Genomic DNA, 27582 nt, shown 5'->3' with positions numbered 1-27582 from the left:
GTCGGAGGGAGTGAGGAAGAGTATGTAAAGCCCAGGAGGAGGGGGACGAAAAAAAAAAGAGCTCTGACACAGTAGAGTCTAGGTTGGGGGTTGTGGTGGTTGCTTCTGGTTTCAGGGCAGCTTGGAGAAGTCCTCGTAGGCCACCTCCACGCGCTTCCCCCTCTGTGGACCCTGAGGACGAATCCAAAAAGATGTGTTTAGGCGGTTTTAAAAGTCGGCAACTTGTCAGTTCATGTGCGAATGGGTTTATTTTCTTAGAATTGGCATTGTGTCTGTGCTGCTTCTGGGTCATTTTCATCTCAGTAATAAACCCTATTTAGCTGATTTTTTTTTTTTTTTTTTTTCAAGGTTTTTTGTCAGGAAAGTAGTGCATTTGTTTGTCACTACCCACGTTTGGACAGAACAGTTCAAAGAACTATATGGCTAGAATTCCGTTCCAGGAACTATCCTCTTCCGGGGGAACTTTTTCATTTTGCATTCTCACAGGCAGTAACCGCATTACAGTTTACAAAATATAAATGTTCCTCTGCAAGTTCTGGAAACCCCTCTGTGACATAGCAGGCCACAAGACCTCTTCATTGGTTCATTTCTTATTGGTTCTGACCATTTTGTTGCCAGAAAATAGCCATCCAGTGACAAAAGTATCTGATATTTGGTGTGGCTTATGAGTTCCACCAATCACTGAGCACCTATGACACAAGTTCCTACGGAACTATTAATGACCCTCCCCCGGAGTAGGAGATAGAACAGGTCTAGGAACTGAGGTCCATGGTTCCTGGTTCCTTTGGAGTCCAATTGCAAGACAGAGGCAGTCGAGTTCCTGAAAAGGTTAGGAACTGCAAAAAGGTCCTACAGTGCAAAGAGGGCCTATAGTTTCATGATGCACTGGACGTGATGCCGTGGTGACGGTATGAAGCCGAGAGTGCAGTGGTGGGAGTGTGTATCCAAGGACTTTCAACCAAGCTATGCTAACACATTCTTTGGGCTACCATTCTCTATGCTACGCTAACTCTCTGACCCCAACTTAAATGAAGAGAAGGTCCAGTGGGTTTCATCTCGAGAGCCTACTATTCCCTCTCTTTTCGAGCTGTTAGTCAAACACAATCAGGTTTATGACCTGGATGGGCTCTCGTAACCATAGCAACAAGAAAAAAAAAAAGCAAACTCACAGAGTCAAGAGTTAGCGTCGCGCAGAAGCTCTTCTCGTTGATCCCCTCCAGCACGGCCTCCGTGTCCCTGTGGGCTCCGTTCAGGATCATCACCCGCTTCCCTGTGGGGTCGCCAGGAAACAACAGCTTTCTTACAAGTACGACCACGTGCAATCAGTACTATCTTGAATATTTAATAAAAACTTGTAATAGGAATAGTCATCGAGTGCTATTATGCCCCCGCGGGTTCAGCATTTACCGGGAGCGGGTATCACGGTCTCCACATGATCCTGGTCCAGTTTCAGTTTGTCTCCTGAGTCGATCATCTTCACCACGGCGGTGAATTTGTCTCGCACTTCCTGCAGGTTATTAAAAACAGGAAGGGAAAACCAAACCCATGAACATCATTGGTGAACACGACCGGCATGGCGACGGGGAGTCTAAGTAAAGCCGTTACCAAGATTACGGCCTTCTTCTTGTGATACTTCTCCCCAAGCCTCTTGGTGACGACTTTGACAACGATGTTGGGCTGTAGCCAGTGGTCGGTCCGGACCGGCTCCTGCTTCTTCCTCCTCTTCTCCTCCATCTGGCCGACCCAAAAAAAAAACAAAAACAAACTCGGGTGAGACTTCGCCATGGTTGCCGCGGCGCCGCATGCAGCAAGGCTGCCAATTATGACTGAATTATGTATGTCGTGATCAATTATTGATCGCGTAATTGATAGATACATTTCAATAAAACACCCCTGTTACACCTCAATGATCTCCTCCAGGGCCGACTTCTTCTTCTTCTCCCGGGACTCCGAGCCGGACGACGCATCCTTCCTCTTTGTTGAGGGCGCCGCTGCTTTCAGGGCGCTCGCCCCCAGGATGGAGCTGAGAATGACACCAGGTGGTTCAGACCAAACGGCAAAAAAGAAAAACATCCAGGAGAGATTTTCACACAGCCGGGGCTCCTCTACCTCGGTTTGGACGGGCCGGCGACGCATGAGGAGGCGCCAAGGTTGAACGTCACTGTAAGAGAACACAAGTGAGAGGCATCAACTTTTATCCTCACTTTAAAAAAAAAAAAAAAAAGAAACAAGTTACAGCTGACAAATTATTCATTCAGTCAATCATGATACTTTAAATACTCGCTTCATGTGATTCACCCGTTGCATTTTATTTTGAAAAATGCAAACATGCATATCATGTATCATCCTCTTCCTTCAGCCGAAGGGAATATTCAAATCTTTGTACTTTTTAAGACCTTAAAACACTTTATAGCCTTGACTTTGACACTTTATAGTTTTATTTTTATTTCTTAATTCTCCCTCCTTCCTACTATTATTTATTATTGTTATGTTTTACTTGAAACTCTGGCACAACAATTTCCTTCGGGATAAATAAAGTTATTCTTATTCTTATGTAGACGCAAAGTTGAAAGAGGCCGTACAACATTTTACGATAATCTTTTAAGAGTTCCTATCTGCGGCAAATGTACAAAAACAAAACCATAAAACAAACCTTTTTCTTCTTCACTCTCTCGTTTCAGCTCAGTGTAGACTGGGGTTTCCTACAGTGGGGAAAACGCGCCTGTTACAAAGTGATAATAAGACGATTGCGCTTGATTCCATCTGCTTTCCCACTCACATCCGTGTCCTTGCCGTCGCGCCCCCGCCGGACCTGCTCCTGGATGAACTTGGCACTGCGCTCCTCGTCGTCCAGGTCGTGCTTCTTCTTCCTCGCTGCCTCCTCCTGGCGCCGAATGGTCTCCGGGTCGCGGTCGATGTACTGGACGTACCAGCCTTTCGGCGTCTCGTCCACTTTGCAATAACCTGCCGGCCATGTCGAGAGCGCGCCAGAGTTAAGCTCGTCTGTACTAAAGTGAAGATTCTAGACATTTACCTGACAGGTAAAGATCATGTTCAAGTCTTCATTTTCTTTTTTTCTTCAGCTGAGTTCAAAAACAGATTTTTCTTCAGGTTATATTTCGCAATAATAATCCAATTCTTAAAACACATCATAAATCATCCATCATTTTAACCTTTACACATTTATCTTCAACCTTCTAGTTTCCTTTGACGTCTCAGTTGCAGGTGCTTCATTTCCACTCGCAAAAAATATGTGTGTGTGTGTGTGTGTGTGTGAGAGAGAGAGATGGCCGACCTTGCCTGCCCAGCCACTTGGTGAAGTCTGTGAGTGTCTCCCACCGCGTGGAGTTCATGTGGATGTGCTCGCGGTTGCTGATGTACTCATTGTACACGATGTTGTTGTGAACTCTCTTTGTCCCTGAAAGGTGAAAAGAAAATCGTGTCATCACACGCGCACACACACACACACACACACAGACATATGAATACAGTACAGAAACTATTTACTTCATCTCCTGTCAGTATTGGCACACCGATGTGTTTTTCCTTGATACTTTTCCTGTATACATTGGATTTTTTTTTTCAAATTATGGCTTACGCTGTTGTATGTTATTTGTTTTTTTTAATCTATAATATTTCCTTTATCCTTTAACTCAATCTCTGCTCTTCAGCGTAGCAAGCCACTTGTTTCAAGTGCATTTTCAGGCCTTTGTATCACTTTGTCTTTTCTATTAGCACTATTTTACTCTATTTATTTGCACTTTGTTTTCATTTTAAAAAGCGCTTGTTTAAGTGGCGAGTATGGTGAAATTCCCAAACTTTGCCAAGATGTTAGCTAGAAAATAAAAACAAAACTCACCGAATCGTCTACTGAGCAGCTCCAGGAACTCACTCTTGAACTCACTGGAAGAAAACAGAAAATAGGCAGTCAGAACTGGAATCTTAAAAGTTTATTTTACTTTTAAATATCTTCATTTTCGGTCCATGTGGAAGAAGCTCACTTAGAGAAGAAGTCCATAAACTTGGTTGGGTTTTCGGAGGCAAGCAGCAGCTGCCTCTGATGCGATTCCGACATGCAGTGACATTTAAAGCCGTTCTGTTGACAAAAAAGTCAGACGATGGGTTTAGAACATAACAAAAACAGAAAATGAATTATAAAATAGTCTTGAAAACGAGCGACTCGCCTCATCTCTGCATTGTTTTTGACACATTTGGCAATACCACCGCAACTTCTGGAGACCTTTGGATTTTATCCGGTTGCTTATCGCCTTCGGTGAGAGAAAATCCGCTTTCCCCATTTCTGCCGGACCCCGTAGATAATAAAAGACACGTCTAAAGGTTAAAAAGTAAACAAAAATAACAAGAAAAGATGTTTTTGCTTCGATAAACGGCTACACAGTGTGAATTTCCGCCGCTAACATGTATAGTTTCCCGATGTTTGCGTCATAATATCGCGAGATCATATGCTGCATTCGGGGTCTTTGTAAAGCTCGTAAAAGTATAAACAAACAAACAAAAACTTTTTGTCTTCGGTAGTTAGATACACGCATCCTTTCTGCACACACACACACACACACACACACGTAGCATAACTTGAGTTTAATCCGTTATTTGTCGATATGAAAAGAAATCAGTATCATACTTCGAGAGATATATTGTATTAAGAAGCTAGGAGCCCGATCAAAAAACAAAACAGAAATATAAGTGTATAAATTGTCTACGGAAGAATATTATGTCTGAAGTCCAGACTGATCTAAGCTTTTACGAAAGTTAAACCTTAATAACCAGCCACAGGAGGTCTTTCCTACCTGAGGCGATCAGACTTTTTAATTCCTCTGCCCTCAGCTGCAGGGAATCTTCAATCTTTGTAGTTACTGCTAACAGTTAAGACAATTCATATTTCATTATATTTCTTATTCTTCCTCCTTTCTACTATTATCTATTACTGTTATGTTTTTTACTTGAAACTCTGGCACAACAATTTCCTTCGGGATTAATAAAGTTGTTCTCATCTCATCTCATCATCTCATCAATACAAGGGTGGGCAATTATTTTGGATGGCGGGCCACATGTCTCATTTAATTTTTATGTGCGGGCGAAATAGGTATGATGTAAACTGAACAAAATAAAAATTGCAATTTCAATTTTTCGGCATTTTATTTAAACTTCAAAATCATTGATGATCACATAAATGTACCGACATTATTTTGTATGTAATCATCTGTATAAAATTAAACAAAAGGAAAAAATAAGAAGTTTCCAAATTCAATATTGATTGAAAATACTTATTAAACTATTGAAAGAATATTGGGGCCAATAATGGTGGGCCAATTTGCGTATTTTAAGGCTTAAAAGATATCAATAGATTATGAGTGAGTCGCTGTGGATCTAGCGCTGTTTCGTCCGACGTTTTCTCCTTAACCTGAAGCTAACATTCAGCCATTTTGCTTTCAGCCGGCGCCTGCGCAGTCCTGCGTGTCTGACCTTCATAGGACTAACCATGTTCGCCAGGACCAGCGCGTTGGTTTTCTCCCCACAATGGTAAAAACTGCAATATTAGATCACTTTCTTACAAGCATTAATCTATCCACCTCTTTATCCGCTTATTTTGGCGTTGTAAATACAAATAGGGTTTTTTTCCAATGCTTGGAAACGTGGCAGCTAAATGAAGGACGTGCTAACTTGGAGGCCGTGGCTAATGAATGACAGTTCACCCGGTTTGGGAGCTCAGGTTAAAATAATATGACATTGTGCGAATTTTAGCAGCAAATGAAATGAAAACGTCTCATCATAAACGCCCCTCGTCGCTTTACATTCTCTGCGATATGTGTTTAACTGGAAAGTGAACTTCAGGCTTCGTTAGCTAGGGTAGGTTAGCTAGCTAGCTAGTCATAATGCACTGCTATAAGTTCGAACGGTCGTCAAAGGGACGGCTAGGTCATGCTAATCTGACACCAATTCGAGCTCCAAAGCCACTTCCCGTTGTAGTTTTGCACAAAGGGATCTCGCGTTGTTTTTCGCACCAAAACAAAGCTGAGCGCTCCTCTCTGTGTCTCTTATGTTCACAGTGGGCAGGTCAGGAACATGGCCACTCTGAAGGACAGTGAGTACTAAACATCTTCACACACTCGAGATGCATAAACGGACACACACCTGTTGACATGTGTATTCTCACGACAATAACACCACAAGATGCAAAGTTCAGACACTGTCGGTTCTTAATAGCTTCCTAATGTGTGACTACAGGTTTACACACACCTTTTACAAATGCAGTAGTAATTTCTCAGTGTTTTGTGCACAGATTTGTATTAATAAGTATTATGCATGTATTTAATGTAGTATTTGCAATAACAGAGGTTCAAATTAACTATAATGGGTCATTCATATTTTTGCATGGTATTGTGGTTGAGACTGAAGTACTCGAGTTTATTGAAACTGGTTGCATGTTAGCTGAGTATATTTGGTTTTAGAATCTGTAACATTCAATGCATGAAGTCATGTTGGTGGGTTATGCATACTAATGTTCCATCCATCCATCTTCTGACACTTATCCTGCACTTAGTGTTGCGGGTGGTGTTAGAACCCTGTTGTCATTGGGGTAATTGCAGGGCCACATATATAGGCAAACAACCATTCACTCTTTCGGGGCAATTTTTTCCCAATTTTTGACCTGCTGCATGTTTTTGGAATGTGGGAGGAAACTCCACACAGAATCGAACCAGCATACCAATATTATACATTTGAAAAAAAGTATCGGAATGTATTGTGTCTGAAAGATAGATTATCCGTCTAAGTTTCTACCTCATCCTTTCATTTAAACTGTAATTTACTCTTGACGTCCCCCTTTTTCTTCAAAAATTTCAATCCAAAGTCACTTTGATTTATGAGATAGTTCTATATATAATATCATACTATTAAAATCAAGATTTGTTTTCAAATTGTTTTAACTGATAATTGTGTAAATTCAGTTCTGTAATAAGTCAGTCATGTTCATTGAATTTACAACCAGATTTTTTGTTTTGAATTTAATCTGTGTTTTTAAATCGGCGACAGTCTATCTGGTGTCACGTCAACACCTTTTATTTCATGCTTTAACATTCGCTCCTCTCCTCTCTTCTTTAGTCACCATTCGGCTGAAGTCCATCAAGAACATCCAGAAAATCACAAAGTCCATGAAAATGGTGGCTGCTGCCAAGTATGCTCGGGCCGAGCGGCAGCTGAAGCCGGCCCGCATCTATGGCACCGGCGCTCTGTGTAGGTGTCGGCATCTTCGCCACCAGTAAGCTCCGGTCAGTGACGGTAAAGACACTGAAGTTTCTATTGTCCTCTTCCCCAACCAGCCCTGTACGAGAAAGCTGAGGTGAAGGCGCCAGAGGACAAGGCCAACAAGCATCTGATTGTCGGCGTGACCTCCGACCGTGGGCTTTGCGGCGCCATCCACTCTGGCGTGGCCAAGACCATCAAAAGCGAGATCGCCAACCTGACCGGCGCCGGCAAGGAGGTGATGGTGATCAACGTGGGAGACAAGCTGAGAGGCCTCCTGCACAGGTAGCGATCCTGACTCCCCCCGCCCCTCATGAAAGATGGGTTCAGAGTCGAGGTTACTGTGACCTGACCCTGAACTTGCCAGAATCTCAAATTGTTGCCTTACTCTCGCTCTGTCACTCACTCACCCGCTGGCAAAATGGAGATAAACCCAAGTCGCTGTAATTCACATAAATCTTCCACTGCACTGATTGAATGCCGCTTACCTCAGTTCAGTCAGAAAAACACGATTTGTTGAGAGAAATCTCAGAATTGGTTAGAAATTTCAAATTTTCACTGAAAAAGCCCAGGATAAGTGAAGGTAGCACTGTGGTGCTACAAGTTTGAAATTTCCCTATTGTGAGACAATTGAAGGAAGTATTTGTTCATTCATTCCAGGTTCTAAACAGTCATCTAGGGTCTGTCTGTTTGTCTGTGTGTGTGTGTGTGTGTGTGTGGGGGGGGGGGTCAGTTGGAAGACCAAATCGTCTGTGGTTGTAATCACCGAGGAAATGGTTGGATATCTCTATATTTGGCTTGGTCATTGACAGGTAACCACCAAGGTCAAACTCGCTCAGTGTCAGCTGGCTTGCCCCCCACCCTGCCCGCTGGTACTCATTACTGTTCCTCCGCTGGTCCTTCTCAGAACCCATGGAAAGCACATCATGCTGAACTGCAAAGAGGTGGGCCGCAAGCCCCCCAGCTTCGGCGATGCCTCCATCATCGCCACCGAGCTGATCAACTCTGGATACGAGTTTGACCAGGGTGCTGTCATCTACAACAGATTTAGGTAACACTCGTGTGTGTGTTTGCGCGTGTGCGAGCGTGCGTCATAGACTGACCACGACGTTCCTCCCACAGGTCCGTCATCTCGTACAAGACGGACCAGAAGCCCCTGTTTTCCACAGAGACTGTGGCTGGCTCAGGTAATGCTGTTTTAACGCCGGGTTTAGTCATGTGACACACAGCGAGGCTGACCCCACCCCTTCCCTCCATGCAGAGAACATGGGCATCTACGACGACATCGACGCAGACGTGTTGAGGAACTACCAGGAGTTCACCCTGGTCAACATCCTCTACCTGGCCCTGAAGGAGTCGTCCTGCAGCGAGCAAAGCGCCAGGATGACCGCCATGGACAGCGCCAGCAAGAACGCATGTAAGCGCAACGTCTTCCCACAAGTTCTCGGTATCCCGAAGAGCATTTGGATCACAGCGGTTCCTCTCGGGATGACTATTTTGTTGTTTTGAAGCTCTGTATGATGCTCCCTCCTCTTCCTCCTCAGCTGAGATGATCGACAAGCTGACCCTCACCTTCAACCGCACCAGGCAGGCCGTCATCACCAAGGAACTGATCGAGATCATCTCCGGCGCCGCCGCTCTGTGAGTCCCCGCCCCCTCCATCTTTATTTGAGTCCTCCAGCTCCGTCAATGCCCGCCTCCCTCTTCTCAACTCACCCACATCCCTTTTCTCTCAAAATTTCTATATAAATGCTCATTCTGCTCTGACACAATCTGCTCCTCTTCATCCTCTGCTCAACCCAGGAACTGAGGAGGAGGTAATGTTAGGTCGTAGACAGCGAGGTGTCAGTCCTCCAGTTAGTTCGAAGTCTGTGTGTGTGTGTACTTCTGCGTAGGAGTGTGTGAACCTTTTTCTTCTGAAGCTAAAATAGACTAGACGCCCTTTGAGCTCCAGTCCTTCAGCTCCTGAAATCATCCAATCTTCATTTCTCTTATTTCTTCCTTTGCAGATAAACGGGCAAGGACCCTCCTCCTTCTCTTCCTCTGCCGATAGCTCTTCACACTTCTCCAGGCGGTGGTCGTCCGGACTCCACAAACGTCTGCGTTTCTGTTTGTAAAATGTGTAAAGAAAAATAAAAGCTCTTACAGAGAAACCGTCGCTCCGTCTCTCCCTCTGGACTGGTAAAATCCCTCCCGTCCGAGATGAAGATGAGTGGCTTCTGCTCAGTTTTGTTCCTTCGGAGTTGAGTTACATTTGTATTTCGACGCTGTTCAACAGAAAGTGGAGATGACGTGTCATTTAAAACATCTATCTGTATCTGATGTCTAACTGCAGAGGACGGACCATTAAAGAAAATAAAAAATAAACGAAATAGTCGTATCCAGTGAATCTGAGAGGTGGTTGTCATCAGTTCCCATTTCATAATGTAATATTTTCAGGGATTATTTCATAGTAATCCAGCGCTGGTTAACTTTCAGTTTTAATTAAACTGCAATAATGACAGAAACAATTTACATAGAAATAAAACAGTCTAATTTTGCAGAACAATCAGAATATTTCAATAAGCTCTTCTCTGTGAGCAGTCATGACGTTATGAGTTAGAAGTGATGAAGTGTGTCTGTGTGTGAGATAAAGAAAGTAGTATCAGGTCAGAGCTATGAGTTTACTATATTATGAAACCCTATATTTTATACTCACAACAACAAAAAATATAGCTACACACGCTATACAGTGCACAAACCAATAACCATAAAACCATAATAATAAAGCCCATTAAAGGGTCTAAAAGTAGTTTCTTTGTATACGTAATCAAATTCAATAAACCATGAAAAACATCCTTTTTGTGGATGGAATAAATCATTAAAAGCAAATAATATACTTTCGATCGGAAAACAGGTTTCCAAATTTTCCACCAATCAGCGACCGACGTGGTGAGCGAGACGCTGAGGCGCAGTTCCCATCATGACCACTAGATGGCGCTATCAGATAAGAAATGATGGCGTCGGTCTGTAAACGAGCTGCAGCTGAGAGACCGGAAGTGATTTAGAGCCGGGAAAAAAAGTTGTTTCTGCTCGGAGGAAGGGAGAACAGGTTCGGATTTTTTTCCCCCCCCCCCTCAATTATTCCGCTTCTTTTAAGATTAAAACGAAAGCAAAGTAACGGATGTTCCGAAAACAAACGTGAAGAAAAGCCAATGCGGCGCGTCTGTCAGCATCCCTGCGAGTACGCAGGTGCGTATCCCTATGTGTGTGTGTGTGTGTGTGTGTGTGTGTGTGTGTGTGTGTGTGTGTGTGTGTGTGTGTGTGTGTGTGTGTGTGTGTGTGTGTGTGTGTGTGTTCCGCAGGCCTCGCTTGTGTATTGTATTTGCGCTTGTTATTGTTTACTCCCTGCGGGGGGAGATGTGGAAGGTGGGTGACTTCATCTGAACACACGAAATTACAACGATGCCAGACTGCGATAAAAACGAGGCCCCTGCAAATCACACGCCACGTCACGGCTTTCATTTGTGGGAGTGGGAGGGCTTGAAGTAACTCCGTGTAAGACTGTGGGAGTTTAGTAAAACCCAGAGCTGAAGTTGTATTTTCTCCCTGAAGCTAAATCTGAATCCTGCAGGCCCCCCCCCCCTTTTACTGCAAGATGGAATATCCCTCCCCCCCCATAGTGGGAGATGGACTCACCCATCCACCCCCACTTCCACATTTTGTTTGTAAACATTTCATATACAAGTCCCAATCTGTTGTCTTTTATTGTCACACACATGTGCGATAAATGTTGGATAAACTATGAATGTAATGTGTACATGTAAGTGTCTTTATCGTTAGTATTATTATCATTGTCATTATTATTAGTTGTGGTATTAGTAACAAGTAAGATGTAAGAACCTTAAATTAATTTCGTCATGTAAGCTTTGTTCCGTCCATGTTCATGCATGTTTAAAGTCCTTTAAGAAAAATAAATCCAATTTTTCTATTTTATATTTTGACGGCATAACTTTTAGATAGTTAAGTTTTAATATTCAAACAATTCGTGGGTTGACTTTGTCATTTCCAAGGGTCGATCAGGTGATTCAGGTAATTCGGAAAGATGGGGGAAACTGCGCCCCCTGGCGTCAGCGTGCTTTTTCCCTTGATTTGTTATTTTCAAGTATTAGAATTCTAAAAAAAACAATTAACGCAATGTTGGCTTACATATTTAATGCTTCAGATCAAACAAACGCGTGTCTGTAGATGCATATAAATTGATGTATTTATATGTACATAAGTGTGTGTGTATAAATTAACCTACAGCCTTTTAGCCCTCTCGCTAACATGTCATGTATTATGTCACATGTAGACATACAACGATTCCCACCATCACGTCGCACAGACATACAGGCACCCCCCCCTTCTCAATCACAGGTCATAAAGACACAAACACACATCAAAACACATCATAAATGAACGTGCAACCATTCTCTCTCTCATTCACTAACCATGGGCCACCATGCTGCATACAAATATATATATATATTTGTATGAATAGAAAACCCCATATTCATCGTGGGGCAGTGGTTAGTGAATGAGAGTTAATACTTGTATGTCTCTTTATTGTGTGTGAATGTATGTATATATAACATGTCAATGAGAGAGTGAATGGTTGTTTTTGTCCACATGAGCAGGGAATGTCATCATATGTCTCTTCTTGCGCATGTAAAGTCTACTGCACTTAATTTGCACTCATCCTTGCACCTGCACTTTGTGAGTTGCACACCAAGCTGCACTCAAATGTCTTATTGCACTGCCGCTGTTCTATTGTGCTGTCCATATTCATATCTATAATCATATTTATAATAATGTTTATACTCTTCCTATCCATCAAAATGCACTGCGGACAGCAAAGTCGGAATTTCGCCGTACAGGGAAACACATTTCTACACCTTATGTGACAATAAATGCTTTGAATGTGAATCTGTGATGTTTGAATGAGAGACTGAATCGTTTTATGTCTCTATATGACTTGTGACTGAGAGCGTGAACGCTTCAGTGCCGTGCATTGAGTTTCATGACCAGCGAGGCAACAGCTCCTTTGGAGTCACATTTGTAATTCTAAGAAGTTAAGAGTATCTTATCCTTGATTCAATTAGCGGCATGGTAATGTTTCATATCCGACATCTTTGGCCCGGAAAGACCGTGTGTTTTTTTTGTCTTTTTTTTTTTTTTCATAGCAGCAAGAGACAACAGATAGATCATTTGGAGCACCCAAATGGGATCTGAACTATTTATACCCATTTTAAACAAATAAATGCATCGGGTGGTGTACAACACAATTTAGATTTTTTATGTTTTAATGAGAGTCCCCCCCTCCCTCCCCTGTCTCTTTATGACATGGAAACGACGGAGTGAATGGTTGTTTGTCGCTTTTTGACGTGAATGAGAGTGTGCCAGGTCTCTTTATGATGCGTAAACATGGGAGTGCGTGGTTGTATGTTTCTATATAATGTATGAATGAGTCATGTACTTTTTTTAAGCTAATTACAAATGCCCAGATATTACCTACTACTCGTAGGATTGTGTAAATTTCTGCACAAATCGTTTCTATTATTTGGTAATTTTCAAAAACTTGTACCATTATATACATATATCTACACTTTTTCCTGCCCTAAGTTTTACCTCACATTTTAAGACAACTAATATGTGTTTTTTCCCCCCACTTTTCATTTTTTTTTTTTTATTTTAGCGTCTATTTGTTTTTATTTAATCTCAATATTTATACTTTGCCCTCGACCGGACCTCCTCAAGAAGGGCAGGGTAATTAAAACCAACTCAGTATGTGCGTGTGTGTGTGTGTGTGTGTGTGTGTGTGTGTGTGTGTGTGTGTGTGTGTAAAAAAAAAAAAAAGAAATAAATAAAAGAATAGGGGGGAAAAAAACAGTATGAAAGTGTGTGAGAGAGTGAAGGTTGCGTTGGGGGGGGTCAGGGAGGGCTGCTTGTCTTCACCTCGTTATCGTTATCGCCGTCTGCCATTGTGGCGGGAAATGATGAGAGGAGTGGGTGACAATGGAAGCCCAGATATCCGGAGAGGGGCGGGGGGAGGCCCGCGTTGCCGTCGGCGACACAGATGTTACACAAGAAAAAAGAAAAGACGAGGCCCGTCGCACAAAAGCGCTCCTTTCTCCCCTCCACGTCTTCTTCACGATGAGGACGGGACCCGTGTCTTCATCCCGGCAGCCTCTCGCCGATTCAGGTTTATTTATTATGATGTAAAGAGAAACGACATGTATTTCTTCTCTGAATTCAACTTTTTATTTATTTCTATTTCAGTCAGATAACTGATTTGGCCTTCGCGAACTATTTGATCGTCAATTATAGGGGATCTTCCCCGCTCACGTCCCCCCTAGTGGCCAAAACTGGTACTGCACCATAAAACTCATCTAGTTAATCTGGTTAATCTGAAAAAGTGGATGAAGGAAAGAACTTGGTTTCCCACGGCGACAAGTGGACGTGGGAGCACGTCTGATGTAGTAAAACCGGTGCATGATTATCTTACCCCCCCACCCCTATTATCTCTGTGCACCCCTCCCCCACAGTATCGGCTCTGTGGACTTTTCGGACTATTTATGTCGGACAAGGGCAGGATCGTTTAAACCGCCCTGCCTCTCGCAGGAGATAGGGAAGGGAGCAAGGGTATGTGTGTGTGTGTGCGTGTGTGTGTGTGTGTGTGTGTGTGTGTGGGGGGGGGGGGGGGGTGATCGATTCCCGCTACCATACAGATTTATACCCCCCCTACCCCCACCCCTGCCGTCGGTCTTCCTCTTTCCTCCCACCTGAGGGGCCGGGGGGGTATCAGTCTCTTTAACACCCCATGGCGTTTTAAAATACAGTAGTGGCCCTTAAACGGGCCACTTTTCTCCAGGGGCCGGCGAACGCCAGCGCCTCATCAATCCGGCCCTTAGGAGACGGTGGGGGGGGGATCCATGGGGCGAGGGGGGCGGTTTAGATTTAGACGAAGGCAAGCCTGTATCATTCACAGGCCTGCTTTACAAATTAGGAGGGGCTGATTCACCCCCTGCAGAAGGGAGATGCTGGCGGTCCAAAACTGGGATAAGGGATATTTACTCTTTTATTTTCAGCTAATCTAGACAAATTTACTATTTTTTCAACTACTTTATAAACCATTTTTGAGTTGTCAGGTAGTTGACACATTATTACTATTATTATTATTATTATGGGTCTCTGGCTTCTAATATTCCTGAGTCTCTGAATCAACCTGATTATTTTATATTCATTTTTTTTAAGTTTATATTCAATTATAGCATTTCTTTCCTTTTTTCCCAAGGTGATTTTTTTTCTGATTTCAAAGGTTAGTCTCTTTTCCTAAATTTTAATGTCACATCTTTCTCAATCTTTCTTTCTAGCCTTTCTTCATGTATATTCATTTGTTTCCAATTTGGCTGGAATTTCCAAAATTCGATTGTAATTCACTTCTAATGAAATAAAGAACACACAGTTCTTTATTTCCACGCCACCATGTTGTAATTTTTTTGTGGTTCAGTCTTCTTGATGATAATCATTTTTATAATCATTATGTTTTTATTATGGATAAAGTGAGCATAAAGTGAACCGGATACAGTGACCAGCTCCCCCTCTTGTGACCAAACGTGGGAACTGAAATGTATTTATTTGAATTTTTGTGTCAAATAATATTTCTCTCTAGACTCTGTCATTGTGGTGACGGGGGATTCTACCAGCCCCTCGCTCATCCACTGGTGCCGTCGTTTTTCCCCCTCACACATTTTGAAAAAACATCTTGGTGACAGGAAGAATGCTTATATATGTCTCCATATGAGAGGATGATATGTCTATATGATTCCTGAAAGAAGGAATAAATGAAAGTGTGAATGTTGTATGTCTCTGCATGCGTGCATGTGATGGACCGGTGGGCGGTCCAGGGTGAATTCCCCTGCAGCCACCCCTGCAGGATAAGCGATGTAGATAATATGCTATAATGCTATGATGTTATAATATGCTATAATGTTTATACTTAGCTGCATTAACTGCCCACCCTCGAGCACAAGCGGCAAAGCGTGACTTCGCTCGCCACCTGTTTTGTTGATCAGCGTTCTTATGCACGGGTTGAAGGTGTGTGTGTGTGTGTTTGTGTGTGTGTGTGTGTGTGTGTGTGTGAGAGAGAGATCCGCTGCCACTCACATCTTGGGTTACTGTGTTCCTGCTGTATGATAGATGGCCCACTCCGACCCTGGAGCCCCCGGCCCGAGCCGCAGGACAGCATGTCACCGCCTGTTTCCGCCCCACTTTATATATGTGTGTGTGTGTGTGTGTGTGTGTGTGTGTGGTTCCGACCCCATCACTCTCCCCCCCCCCGCACACACCCCGAACCCCCACCCCTCCCCCGCTGCAACAGGATAGGTGGGTGAGGACGGTCTGGCAGTGTGTTTGCGTGGGTGTGTGTGTGAAGTGCGAAGTGCCCGGGGTCCGTGTCCCGCTGAGTGCGGCGGCCCCAGCCCTTTCCTGTCCAGACCACACGTCTAACCAGAACCCCGTGTGTGTGTGTGTTTGCACAGCAAGGAGCTCCAGTACAGTCTCCCTTACTCCACTGGCAGTTATTTCCCTGTTTCCTTTCCAGAAGATCTAAAAGATCCATTCAGCGCTCGAGCGCTGTTGAAGCCGCGCCTGTCAGACTCTCACGGATTCAAAGGGCTTTTCTAAACGTCTTTTAAATTTAATTTTGATTTCTTTCTTTTTCTTTTTTTTTTTTTTTTCTGGACGATTAGCAAATAAAAGCATGATTACTCTGTCAACGTTTCCCATGAATCACCAGCTCAAATCACTCAGACATGAGTGACCTCAGATACGATAAATCTGAGAAAAAAAGAAAATAAATACATAGAATTGTCAAAAGCGTGATGTGTTCAATCTGCAGAAGAATAATGTGACCTGGTCAGAAAACCCCCACAGCTTCTCCAGGATCTGCAGATGCAGGATGTCAAAAAAGGCAAAGACCTGTGACCAAAGATGAGACAAAAGACAAATAATTATATTTCTAATCATTGAAATTATCAATAGAATATTTCTTAAAAATCAGTAAAAGTCTAAGACATTTTTTGTGAATTTATTGACTTATTTTTCTAATCCTTTCAGTTTCTCCATCCAGAAATATACAACACCCCAGAGCCAGGTGGAGAAACAGAATCCATGGAGATGGTAGATAGTGACATTGTTCCTTTTTTTTTCTCCTTATTTTTTTCTTTAAATGAAATAATTAATTTTGATCGTGGAGGAGTGGTTGCTTGAGGACCGAAGGACAATGGCGGAAACTGTTTACCGTTTTAATGGACGTTCTGTCGAGCTGTCGTACGATGGCAGAGGGGGTGAGGACTGCGTGGGAGCTAACGTGCTAAAATGCTAAATCGCTCTACGTCCTCTACGAATGTACTGTGCTTCGAGATTTGTCGAAAATCCATTTAAAGGTGGAAATTTGACTTTTCTAGTTTCTAGCATGTCAAAACCGCTTATTAGAAAATTAGCTGAACACTCGAAGTTACCAGCGAGGTTCTCCCATCTAGAACTCCCTCCAGAGTCGGGATTGGAGAAAAGAAAAACCAAATCCGGGAAGTCTGGTTTTTATTTGCCGGCTGGCCGGACCTCCAGGTGAGATCTGATTGGTCGGCGAGCTGGCTCCGGAGCGGAGGTCGGGTTTTAATCCCTAATTTCAGAGGAAATACAGATGAGAATGCTCCCCCTCCCCCAAAAAAGAGATTAGAATTTGATTTATTCCAGTCAGCAGAAGAAGCTCCAGGACATCTGCCAGATCGGACCGGTAATCCCTCATCTCCTAATCTGACGCCGACAACCCAAGTCTCTCGCTCCTCTGTCGAGCGGCGGAAAAGGTCCGGAACTGATGGAACCCGGAGGCGAGGCCAGCTTTGTCGCAGAATCTCTTAATCTCCGGTTCGGACACGACCGGAGGGAAATCCCGTCCAAGCTTCGAAGACGGGCACCGGGTCACCTGACCCGGAACGAACCAATGAACGAACCCCAAAGGCGGTACCTCCCGCGCCTTAACCCTTCAAAATAATACCCAAAGTCGATCAGTCCATCGCGTTGATTTATTGACAAACCCTCCTCTGACTATTTAATGTCTCTCAACCTTTAGATTTTCCTTTTACCCAAGGAAAACAAAACAACGCATTTTCCTATTCTTTCCTTCAAATAAAATAAAATAAAAAAGACGCGGAGATCATCGTTGTCGATACGAAGGAAGGAAGACGCTGCGGGATGCCGAGCGGAAGGACGAAAAAAAAAGTCAACCCCCCCCCCCCTCTTCCTCTCAGCCCCCCGATTCTTCCTCCCTCTCTCCGCCGCTGCCAGCAGACAGTGTGTTTCTCGGCGTGGCGGAGATTATGGCGGGGAATGACAAGCACGCCGTCTGATACCAGATCCGCTCTGAATTACAGATCAGCCCTTTTTAAATGATATTTTAAATACTTGCTGCAGGCTGCGAGTTTTCACAGGGTCTTATTTCATTGTTATTATACTAGTACCATATTTTTTTTTTTTTTGTGAGAGAAATCAGTGTTGGCGCTTATTTAAATGAGGGAGCGCGCATGTGTATATGTATGTGTGTGTGTGTGTGTGTGTGTGTGTGTGTGTGTGTGTATATATATTTTTCATGCTCTAGTGTGCTATTTTACTGTGTCACTTTGGAAAATCCCTCAGTACATCAACTACCACTACCTCTCACATGCATGCATGCATGCATGCACGCACGCACGCACGCACTCACACGCGTGCATGCGCGCGCACACACACACACACACACACACACACACACACACACACACACACACACACACACACACACGCACACACACGCACACACACACACACACACACACACACAGACCTGCTCTTTAATGTCTTCTTGGTGGGATTTAAAAAGGGAGGCCCTGTGCAAAGAGGACAAAAGAGAAAGGACAAATTGTAATTAGTTTGATTTTGTGTGTGTGTGTGTGTGTGTGTGTATGTGTGTGTGTGCTTGGCTGGGTTCGATTCCCACACACACACACACACATACACACACGTGCGCACACACTGAGGCGCAAGCTTTGATTAAATAGTGCACATTTGACTCGAATTGTTTCACCGGCGCCCATTTTTTGATCAATGAATTAATGCAGGATTTGCAGAAATTCCCCCCCCCAACCTCCACACACACACACACACACACACACACACACACACACACCCTCCCTCTCTCTCACTCTTTGACGGACATGTCAGGCGGCGTGGGGGTGAAGGGGAGGTGTGTGTAGAGGGAGGGAGGAGTGGGCCAGGAGTCGATCTGCAGTACCAGCAGCAGTGTGCTGGGAGGCGCTGTTGCCCCAGTGATGCGTCACGCCTTTGGAGGAAAAAAAAAGGAAAAAGAAAGGAAAAAAAAGAAGAGGAAGAAGGAAAAAAAAAAAAAAAGAGAAGGTCCCTCGGTTTCAGTCGGAGGCTCTGAGCTCTTTGTGCTTTTTGGCGTTTCATGATGGGATTCTCTGGAGAGCAGAGGATGGAGAACGACACCCCCCCAACCCTCTCCTTCTCTCTCTCTCTCTCTCTCTCTCTCTCTCTCCATCTCCCTCGCTCTCTCGCTGGCTGGCTGCTGGAATACACCCCAACCTTGACACACTGAGAATGAAAACGGCGGTTCCTCGCTTGTTGACAGCGTTAACACTCTTTTCTCATGTGTGTTTTGATCAGAATGAAACACACTGGCGCATCACCGGGCCAACTGTTTAGGGTATATAACGTTGGGGGGGGGGGGGTACCTTCATTTTTTTTTTTTTTTTTTTTTTTTTTTTTTTTACACTCATGTACGGGAAATATCGCAAACTCATACGTGCTAATTGTGTTTGTGCAAGCAACCCCGCATCAGTCAGTAAGGAGCTGAGCTTACGACCACAGCAAAGTCTCATCTGACCGCCTCAGGGCTGCAGGCCTCCAGGCCTCCGGGGGCGCCAGGCGTGTTGACGAAACCTTTCTCCACCGTAACAATTCCACATCATAATATTAATAATCTTCTTTTTCTTCTTCTTTCGGCTGTCCCCTTCAGGGGTCGTCACAGCGAATCAACTTTCTCCATCCATCCCTACTCCTCTCTCACACCAACTACCTTCATATCTTCTCTCACTACGTCCATAAATCTTCTCCAATTCCAGCATCCGTCTACCAATATATTCACTATCCCTCCTCTGTACATGACCCAACCATCTCAGTCTGGCTTCTCTGACCTTCTCTTCAAAACAAATAACATGTGCTGTTCCTCTGATAGACTCATTCCTGATCCTATCCATCCTGGTCACTCCCAAAGAGAACCTCAGCATCTTCATCTCTGCAACCTCTAGTTCTGACTCTTGTCTTTTCGTCATTGTAACTGTTTCTAGGCAATAAAGCATCACTGGTCTCACCTTTCTTTTCATTCTGGCTGATAGTCTTCTAGCACCCCTGACACATTTCTCCGCTCATTCCAACCTGCTAGACCCGTTTCTTCACCTCTTTTCCACACTCATCTGCTCTGGACTGTTGAGCCGAACCTGAAATCCTCCAACTTCTTGATCTTCACTCCCTGTAGCCTCACCATTCCACCCGGATTCCTCTCATTCACATACATTATGCTGTCTTGCTGTGACTAACCTTCATTCCTCTCCTTTCCAGCGCATACCTCCACTTCTTTAGATTTTCCCCAACCTGTTCTCTACTCTCGCTACTGATTGCAATGTCCTCTGCAAACATCATGTAGATTCCTGTCTAGCATCATGTGTCAGCCTGTCCATCACCACTGCAAACATGAAGGGGCTCAGAGCTGATCCCTGGTGGAGTCCCACCTTGAACTTCTCTGTTACCCCTACAGCACACCTCACCACTGTCTCACAGCTAGCATACATGTCCTGCACCAGTCTAACATACTTCTCTGCCTCTCCAGATTTCCTCATACAATACCACAGTTCCTCTCTTGGCACCCTGTCATAGGCTTTTTCTAGGTCTACAAAAACACAATGCCGCTGCCTCTGGCCTTCTCTGTACATCTCTATTAGCATTCCCAAAGCAAATACTGCATCTGTAGTACTCTTTACAGGCATTAAGCCACACTGCTGTTCACAAGTGCTGATTTCTGCTCTCAGTCTAGTTTCCACCACTCTTTCTCATAACTTCATTGTATGATACCTCATCAACTTTATCCCTCTCTTGTTGCTGTAATTCTGCAATCTCCCCCTTGATTGGGGGGGGGGGGGGGGGGATGGGCACCATCATACTTTGTCTCCATTCTTCAGGTATCTTCTTACTCTCTAAGATCCTGTTGAATAATGTAGTCAGAAATTCTACCTCTGCTTCTCCTAGACACTTCCACACCTCCACAAGTATCATCGGGACCAACTGCTTTTCCACTCTTCATCCTCTTCAATGCCTTCCTCACTTCACTTTTACTAATCTCTGCTACCTTGTGGTCTACAATAGTCACCTCCTCTACCCTTGCCTCTCATTTTCCTTATTCATCAGCTCTTCAAAGTACTCTTTCCATCTTCCCATCACTCTTCTAGCATTTCTCAATACATTTCGCCTCGAAAATCAGCCAGACCTGCTGTTCATCCTTTCCATGTCTATCTCTCTATTTAGCCAACCTGTTTAGATCATTCTCTCCCTCCTTACTGTCCAAACGAGCATACAAGTCATCGTACGCCCTTTGTTTTGCCTTTGCTACCTCTATCTTTACCTTACTTTATATCTCCCTGTACTCCTGTCTGTTCTCTTCAGCCCCCTCGGTGTCCCACTTCTTTGCTAGCTGCTTTCTCTGTATATACTCCTGCGCTTACTTATTCCAGCAAGTCTCCTAATCTACTTTTCTTCCAGATGATACACCAAGTACTCTCCTACCTGTACCTCTCCTCCCTGATAACATTAGCTGTAGTTGTCCAATCATCTGGAAGCTCTACCTGACCACCCAGAGCCTTTCTCAACTCCTCCCCGAAAACCATCCGACACACCTCCCTTTTCAGCCCCCACCACTTTGTGCTCTGCTCTGCCCTTGTCCTCTTGATCTTATTGATAATTTTAATAATGCTGATATTAAAAAAAAAAAAAAAAATCAAATTCAAATTCAATTCATCCCTCAAATGTTACAAGAAATTACCTAAAGCTCTGTAACAAATCTATAACATGGACACTCACCCATCCAAATAATTCGAATCAGGTGTTCCAATCAAACTCAGCCATTAAATGATAGGCCATGTAAACTGACGGAGCAGGGTCAACGGTTTCCAAGGCGCATAGTGCAAAGAGGTTGCCAACTTTCCGCCGAGTCAAACACTACAGACCTCCAAAGGTTATGTAGCCTTCAGATCAGCTCTAGAAGAGTGTGCAGAGACTTAGTGCAATGCAAAGCATCGGATGTAGTGGTGTAAAGCACGCTGCCACTGGACTCCAGAACAGTGGAGACGCGTTCTCTGGAGTGACAAATCGCACTTCTCCATCTGGCGATCTGATAGATGATCCTTGGTTTGTTGGTTGCCAGGAAAATTGTGCCAAGTGTGAAGTTTGATGGATGGGGGATTATGGTGTGGGGTTGTTTTTCGGGAGCTGAGCTTGAACCCTTAGTTCCAGTGAAAGGAACTTTGAAAGCTTCAGCAAACCAAAACATTTTGGATAATTTCATGCTTCCAACTTTGCGGGAACAGTTTGTTAGCTAGCCCCTTACTTTTCCAAAATGACTGCGCACCAGTCCACAAAGCAAGGTCCATAAAGACATAGACGACAGAGTCTGGCGTGGTTGAACTTGACCGGCCCGCGCCGAGTCCTGACCTCAACCCGACAGAACACCTTTGGGATGAATTAGAGCGGCGACTGAGAGCCGGGCCTTCTCGTCCAACATCGGTGTGTGACCTCACAAATGCGCTTCTGGAAGAATGGTCAAAAAATCCCATAAACACACTCCTGAACTTTGTGGACAGCCTTCCCAGAAGAGTTGAAGCTGTTATAGCTGCAAAGGGTGGACCGATGTCATATTGAACCCTATGGATTAGGAATGGGATGTCACTTAAGTTCATATGTGAGTCAAGGCAGGTGAGCGGATACTTTTGGCTATGCAGTGTATATATATATATATATATGTGTGTGCTTACTAATATCATTTTATCTATAATTTTAAGGTAAAAAAAACAATTTTAAGTCTTACAAATCCTTTGGGTTATTTTTAATGTGTTGAATTTTGGGCTCTAACTATCCATGCTTTTTTGTTGTTCATTATCACACTTTACTGAAAACAGACTGTGTGTGTTATGTGGTCATTAAGGTGTTCAAGTTCAAGGTTACTAAAATAAAATAAGAGTTGAATGAAAAAATAAAATGAAATAAAATAGAATAAAAACATAATTGAAATGAAAAATCACGGAATATACGCTATGAGTGAAAAAAGAGGATTCCTGAGTCTGAGGTTTCCTTAGATTAGCAATGCTGGCCTTCAATCTCCAGAGTCACAGTTTGTAACCGAACGTTATTGACCCCTACGTGCATCTGTTTTGGATCGGTCCCTTACCCCCCCCCCGCGCTGCTCAGTGATGGTACATCCCTGTTTCCATGTGTTGAAATGACGTTTTCAAAGCGAAATCTATATTAATACTAGAAAGCGCAACTGTTTGACATGCGAGCAAATGAAGCTCACTTCCCGCTTTATTTGCGCCTGTTTGTTTATATGCCTTGGAGTGTGTGTGCGTGTGTGTGTGTGTGATGGCTGAGCATGTTTTCCCATCAGTGTATGTGTGTGTTCACTTCAAATGTAAACTTGGCCCCCTCCTCACCCTTATGGGAGCCATTACATGTGCAAAGGTATTAGAGTAGAATTCATTGTGCATCTGCGTGTGTGCATGCGTGTGTGTGTGTGTGTGTGTGTTTGTGTGTGTGTGTGTGTGGTGGGAGACACAGAGCATTCACGGCCACTTATCCAGCAATTAGTCAACGCCTCATTTGCCGAGCCGGTTTTGGTTGTAAAAATGAGGCATGTCTCATCATAAAGCCATGGGTTTGTGTACGTCTGTCCCGGAGTGTGTTCTTTTTCCACTGCGACGGGACGCGTGTGCACGTATGTGTGCACACATGGGTGTGTGTGTGTGTGTGTGTGTGTGTGTGTACGTGTTCGGTCATTCTCAATGTGCCATTTCAGCAGTTTAAAAATGACGCCGTTGTACATTCCTCCCGAAGCCGCAGACGCGTACAGTCTCCAAAATCCGTGTTTAGCAACCGATGCTAGCGATGAGGCTAACCTGGCAGGGGCGTCGTGAAGTCTAGCGTCTGGAAACCGGAGGCTCTCGCCTCTTTCACCATCATTTCCTCGATGTTTGTCTTCACCGCGAGACAAAACAGAATTAATTGTGCAAAAGTGAATTATGTGTTAAACATCAGATGTCGATCAAAGGCTAAGTTATTGGAAATCAGAGTTTGTGATCGATTAGCTGATTGTTCACTTTGTCCTTCTTGACTCCATTGTCCCACCTCAACCTCGGTTCCCTTCTTCCTCCTCCGCTCTTCCTCCCTTATTAACATTTGCATTTTTTTTTAAATGGAATTCTGATTAAGATGTTCCCCATTTTTGTAGTTTCTTGCTCTTTCTTTGGAAACGTATAGGATGTTGAGTTCCTATCATTTGGCGGATTAAAGATTAACTCCAGAATGAGCAAAAAAAACTAAAAACAGAAAAGGTACCCTGATAATGAACAGAAACTAAACTTAAAAGCTATTTAATCTTAATTTTCAGCAATTTTTGAATAACTATATTTTTCATGTATCCCTCTGTCATTCCAGTCATTTTATTTGTATGTTGGACCGTGGGACAGGAAATGTGAGTTTTGGAGCCCCCTGGTGGCCATATCTATCAGTCTGGGGGGGGATCTATTCACTTTATTGATTGTTTCTAAAAATATCTGGATCTTTAAATCTTCAAATTAGTGTTTATTCTTGTTGAGTAAGTTAATCCATAAATTGTCCAAACCGCCCTGCTCACAGGGCCAATGCTAGCTGCCATAGTGGCGAGAAGGCGGGGCTTAACCCGGATGGTTAAGCGAGATGTCCAACCATTCACACCCACGGTGACAATTTAGTCTTCAATGAATCTACCAACTGTTTGTTGACTGATGATGGAGAACCTGGTAGAACCACTTTGCTCCATTCATCTCTTTTCTCTGTCCTCCTCCCAATGGAGATGCACTGCCACTTCCTTCCCGAGTCTCCAGTCTCTTTGTCCATGCACTGAGCGGGACGTTCCCGCTGTTCCCGGTCTATCGTCTCTGTGGGAAATGTGTCTGACATGTCACGTGCACACACAGAAAACACACACTACAATTTTGTTCTTTCTGTACTCCCTTTCTCTACTCCATCTGACATGTATGCTACCTAGATATCAGAAAACTTTGAAAAGATTTGGAGAACACTTGAGTTTTTGGTCCCGGACTGAGATTTAAGAAAGACTGTGAGCCTTACAGAGTCACTAAGACTACAACTAGATTCATTCTGCAGTTTTTCCTCATCATGCAATGTTTTGAACGGGTATTTGCAGAGTCTCCGCTATTTCGGTCCACTGCTTTTCCTTCTCCTCTCGGTTGTGATACGTCGGAGAACTGACATGGTACAACCTGAGTTTTTTTTTGCCCACAGCTTCACCGTCCTCTCCTCTTTCTGGATGCTCCATATTGATCACGTCCTTCGCCGTTACCCTTCATCCATACCTCAAAAATACTTTCTCTGGTGATTGTTTGTCTACCTTGTTCCGGTTTTGGTCGAACTCATCTATCGGTTGTTGACTGAAAGACTTGTCGTAAGCTCAGGACTTGGAAGGGACTGATCTAAAACAGCTCAGATTACCACCTTATACCTAACAGGAGCGAGCCACAACTCCAAAAACAACTCCTAATATGTCCTTTCCGACTTTCGGTTTTAAGTCCGCGACCATGAAGATCTTTCGATGGAAGCCCATTCTGACAAACATGAGAAATCTTAGCTCGACTTTATGAATCCTGTTCTTACAGAAAGTCCAGGAAACCAGTTTCCGGGTCTTGGGACTCAAAAGCTGGTCCAGATCCCTTGGCCTGTGGGCGCTGGTCAGAATCCTGGTCTGTGAAGCAGAATTGGACCACCAGTACGTTTTTTTGTCGGTATTTTTTCTCTCTCTGTGTTTCAGAATTTTTTCGGAAATTGTTGCATTTGGACGGTCAATATTGACGGGGAAAACAGCGAAAGGCGCACTGACGTCATCTATTCATTTATGACACATTTTTAAAAGCACAAAAAAATTGAAATGATCTAAAACTCCATTAGAGAGGGAGGAAATGCAGCAAGAAATTATTTGAATATGGCACAATGCTATTATACATACATACATTTTTACATCTAAGAATAAAAATGTGTTTTAATTGGGATAAATTATGCATAGGTGAAAATTTTTCATGAATGCTTCGAGGGCTTTGGTGTTACGTCACATACACACACACACACACACACACACACACACACACACACACACACATATAAATATTCCAGGCTTTTTGTTCCCACAGCCGCTCACCTCTTTCCCACCGTCTCTGTACGAAGGCCAAAAAGAAACAGAGATATTCATGGTTCCTCTCCGCAGCCATAAAGACCTGGACCTCTTGGCCTGGCCTTTCAATTAGCCAGGGCGGCTAGTGTGTGTGCATGAGTGTTAGTGTGTGTGTGTGTGTGTGTGTGTGCAAACTATTGCCCTGTCTGGGCAGCCAACCTCAACTAAGGGCCAGGCTCAAACACCGGCTTAAAGCTAACCAGGTCACAGCTGATGGTGTGAGAACTAGGACTGTGTTCGTGTGTGTATGTATGTGTGTGTGTGTGTGTGTGTGTGTGTGTGTCTCAAAGTGAAACAGCTCACATCACACATCGATTACACCTGTCCGTGAGAAAAGGCCAGCGCTTTCTATTTTTGTTTCTATTCCGAACGTCACACCAAGTGTGAGCGGGAATAAATCCAAGGGGGTTTTAATTGCCTGATTAATGTAATTTATTGGTTTAAAACCATAGGATATCTAGAATTTTTTTTTTTTTTCACAAAATCAATGACTAGTTCTTTGAGATACTCCCATAAAAATGTTGAAAACTTTATCAGAAATTATATAAAGTAAGAAAGTATCCAAAATTTCCGATAATGTCGCAAGAAATAACATGAAATAAAATAAGTGAGAAATTAATCCTAATATGCGAATCAATGTCTGGATGTGTGTGTGTGTGTGTGTGTGCGTGTGCGTGCGTGCATGCATGTGCTTAGGCAGGTGTGAAGCCAGAAACAACACACACACACATTTATTTTCCCCCTGATGCCACAGCGGGGAAACATTTATATAATTTATAAATGTGTGTGTGTGTGTGTGTGTGTGTGTGTGTGTGAGATAGGTTGTGACCATTGTCTTTCACAACTGTGCATGTCAGCTTTACATCTTGACAATCAGAGCTGGACACATAAAGGCGAGTGGTTGGTGTTTTACCTGCTGCAGCCTGGAGGGGTCAAAGGTCATTGATGGTGGGCGGAGCTGAGACATAACCCTGTCATCTGTTTACTGAGCAAAGATGAATGGATGTCTTTTTTTCCCTGCAATAACAGTGAAGTCAGTTTTAAAGCAATGCATCAACATTGGGAGAGTGGGAGAGAGTGGAAAATGCAGGGTTTTTTTTATACTTATTTTGCTGATATAAATGTAATATTTTAAGAAATTAAATTCATAAAAAGAAATCACTCTTCCTAAAACTTGTCTAGTTTTATATATAATTTTTTTGTCTTAGTTATAGCCATGATATATTTTTAAATTACTTGAATTAATTTATTTTCAAAGTTTAGCTCATTTAGCGGTCGATCACGTGATCGATCCAGTGTTCCCAGAATTCCCATTCTCGGAATATCGGAGATCGAAATGCTGGAGGTTCAAAAAAAAAAATAAAACAGTTCATTCATCAAACTAACATTGATGCTTTTTTTTTTTTTTTACGCAAAATGTGCGATAAACTCCGTTAGTTCCGCGTTCATTACCGTGAAAATCTCAGCGCTGCTTCCAGGTCCGGCCCGGAGCCGCCTGAACCCGAGACTCCCGAGGAGCCGCCTCTCCTTCCTCCCTGACAGGCATTCGCCGCCATCGGAGGAAGCGTATAGTGTGCGTTTCCATAGTCTGCCATTCCCGGAGCCGACGGAGTGTGAAGGCCCGTAATTGCTTCACGCGCTCTAACTAGGCGATATGAATAATCTGTCCTGGGAGGAGGTGGCCCGGCCTCCGTGCC

General features: G+C 43.6%; 2 protein-coding genes across 3 annotated transcripts; one reads left to right on the top strand and one right to left on the bottom strand.

The window, feature by feature from the left end:
* Positions 1 to 30: 30 nt before the first annotated feature.
* kin (Kin17 DNA and RNA binding protein) lies at positions 31 to 4428 on the bottom strand. Its single transcript, XM_086146573.1, has 12 exons — positions 4185 to 4428; positions 4002 to 4096; positions 3860 to 3903; positions 3296 to 3418; positions 2780 to 2964; positions 2654 to 2702; positions 2110 to 2161; positions 1903 to 2023; positions 1606 to 1734; positions 1408 to 1507; positions 1170 to 1270; positions 31 to 171 (listed from the first exon to the last, which is right to left on the bottom strand). Exons 1-12 carry the CDS (start codon positions 4296 to 4298, stop codon positions 112 to 114), a joined length of 1173 nt encoding a protein of 390 aa, XP_086002699.1. The 5' UTR covers positions 4299 to 4428; the 3' UTR covers positions 31 to 111.
* Positions 4429 to 5454: 1026 nt separating this feature from the next.
* atp5f1c (ATP synthase F1 subunit gamma) lies at positions 5455 to 9413 on the top strand. 2 transcript variants are annotated; one of them, XM_086146564.1, is made up of 9 exons: positions 5455 to 5541; positions 6069 to 6103; positions 7123 to 7254; positions 7341 to 7548; positions 8171 to 8314; positions 8386 to 8450; positions 8525 to 8680; positions 8808 to 8904; positions 9273 to 9413. In XM_086146564.1, the coding sequence occupies exons 1-9, from the start codon at positions 5501 to 5503 to the stop codon at positions 9274 to 9276; spliced, it is 882 nt and encodes a 293-aa protein (XP_086002690.1). In that variant the 5' UTR covers positions 5455 to 5500; the 3' UTR covers positions 9277 to 9413. The 2 variants fall into 2 exon arrangements, with proteins under 2 accessions (XP_086002690.1, XP_086002691.1); XM_086146565.1 differs by lacking the exon at positions 9273 to 9413 and having other exon boundaries at positions 8808 to 8908.
* Positions 9414 to 27582: the final 18169 nt, after the last annotated feature.

The sequence above is a fragment of the Fistularia commersonii genome, chromosome 5 (genome assembly GCF_037954325.1).
Source record: "Fistularia commersonii isolate RoL2024-O1a breed Wild chromosome 5, RoL_Fcom_v1.0, whole genome shotgun sequence".
Taxonomy (NCBI): domain Eukaryota; kingdom Metazoa; phylum Chordata; class Actinopteri; order Syngnathiformes; family Fistulariidae; genus Fistularia; species Fistularia commersonii.
The sequence above is the reverse complement of the archived record's forward strand: the minus strand, read 5'-3'. Positions and strand labels throughout refer to the sequence as shown.

Coding starts and splice junctions, on each gene's coding strand:
- kin (XM_086146573.1), bottom strand. CDS start 4,298: ATGGGGAAAGCGGATTTTCTCTCACCGAAGGCGATAAGCAACCGGATA. Junction 3,419..3,859: donor GCTGCTCAGTAGACGATTCG/GTGAGTTTTGTT, acceptor TTCACCTTTCAG/GGACAAAGAGAGTTCACAAC. Junction 172..1,169: donor CGACGCTAACTCTTGACTCT/GTGAGTTTGCTT, acceptor ATTCGTCCTCAG/GGTCCACAGAGGGGGAAGCG.
- atp5f1c (XM_086146564.1), top strand. CDS start 5,501: ATGTTCGCCAGGACCAGCGCGTTGGTTTTCTCCCCACAATG. Junction 7,255..7,340: donor CTATGGCACCGGCGCTCTGT/GTAGGTGTCGGC, acceptor TTCCCCAACCAG/CCCTGTACGAGAAAGCTGAG. Junction 8,681..8,807: donor CAGCGCCAGCAAGAACGCAT/GTAAGCGCAACG, acceptor CTTCCTCCTCAG/CTGAGATGATCGACAAGCTG.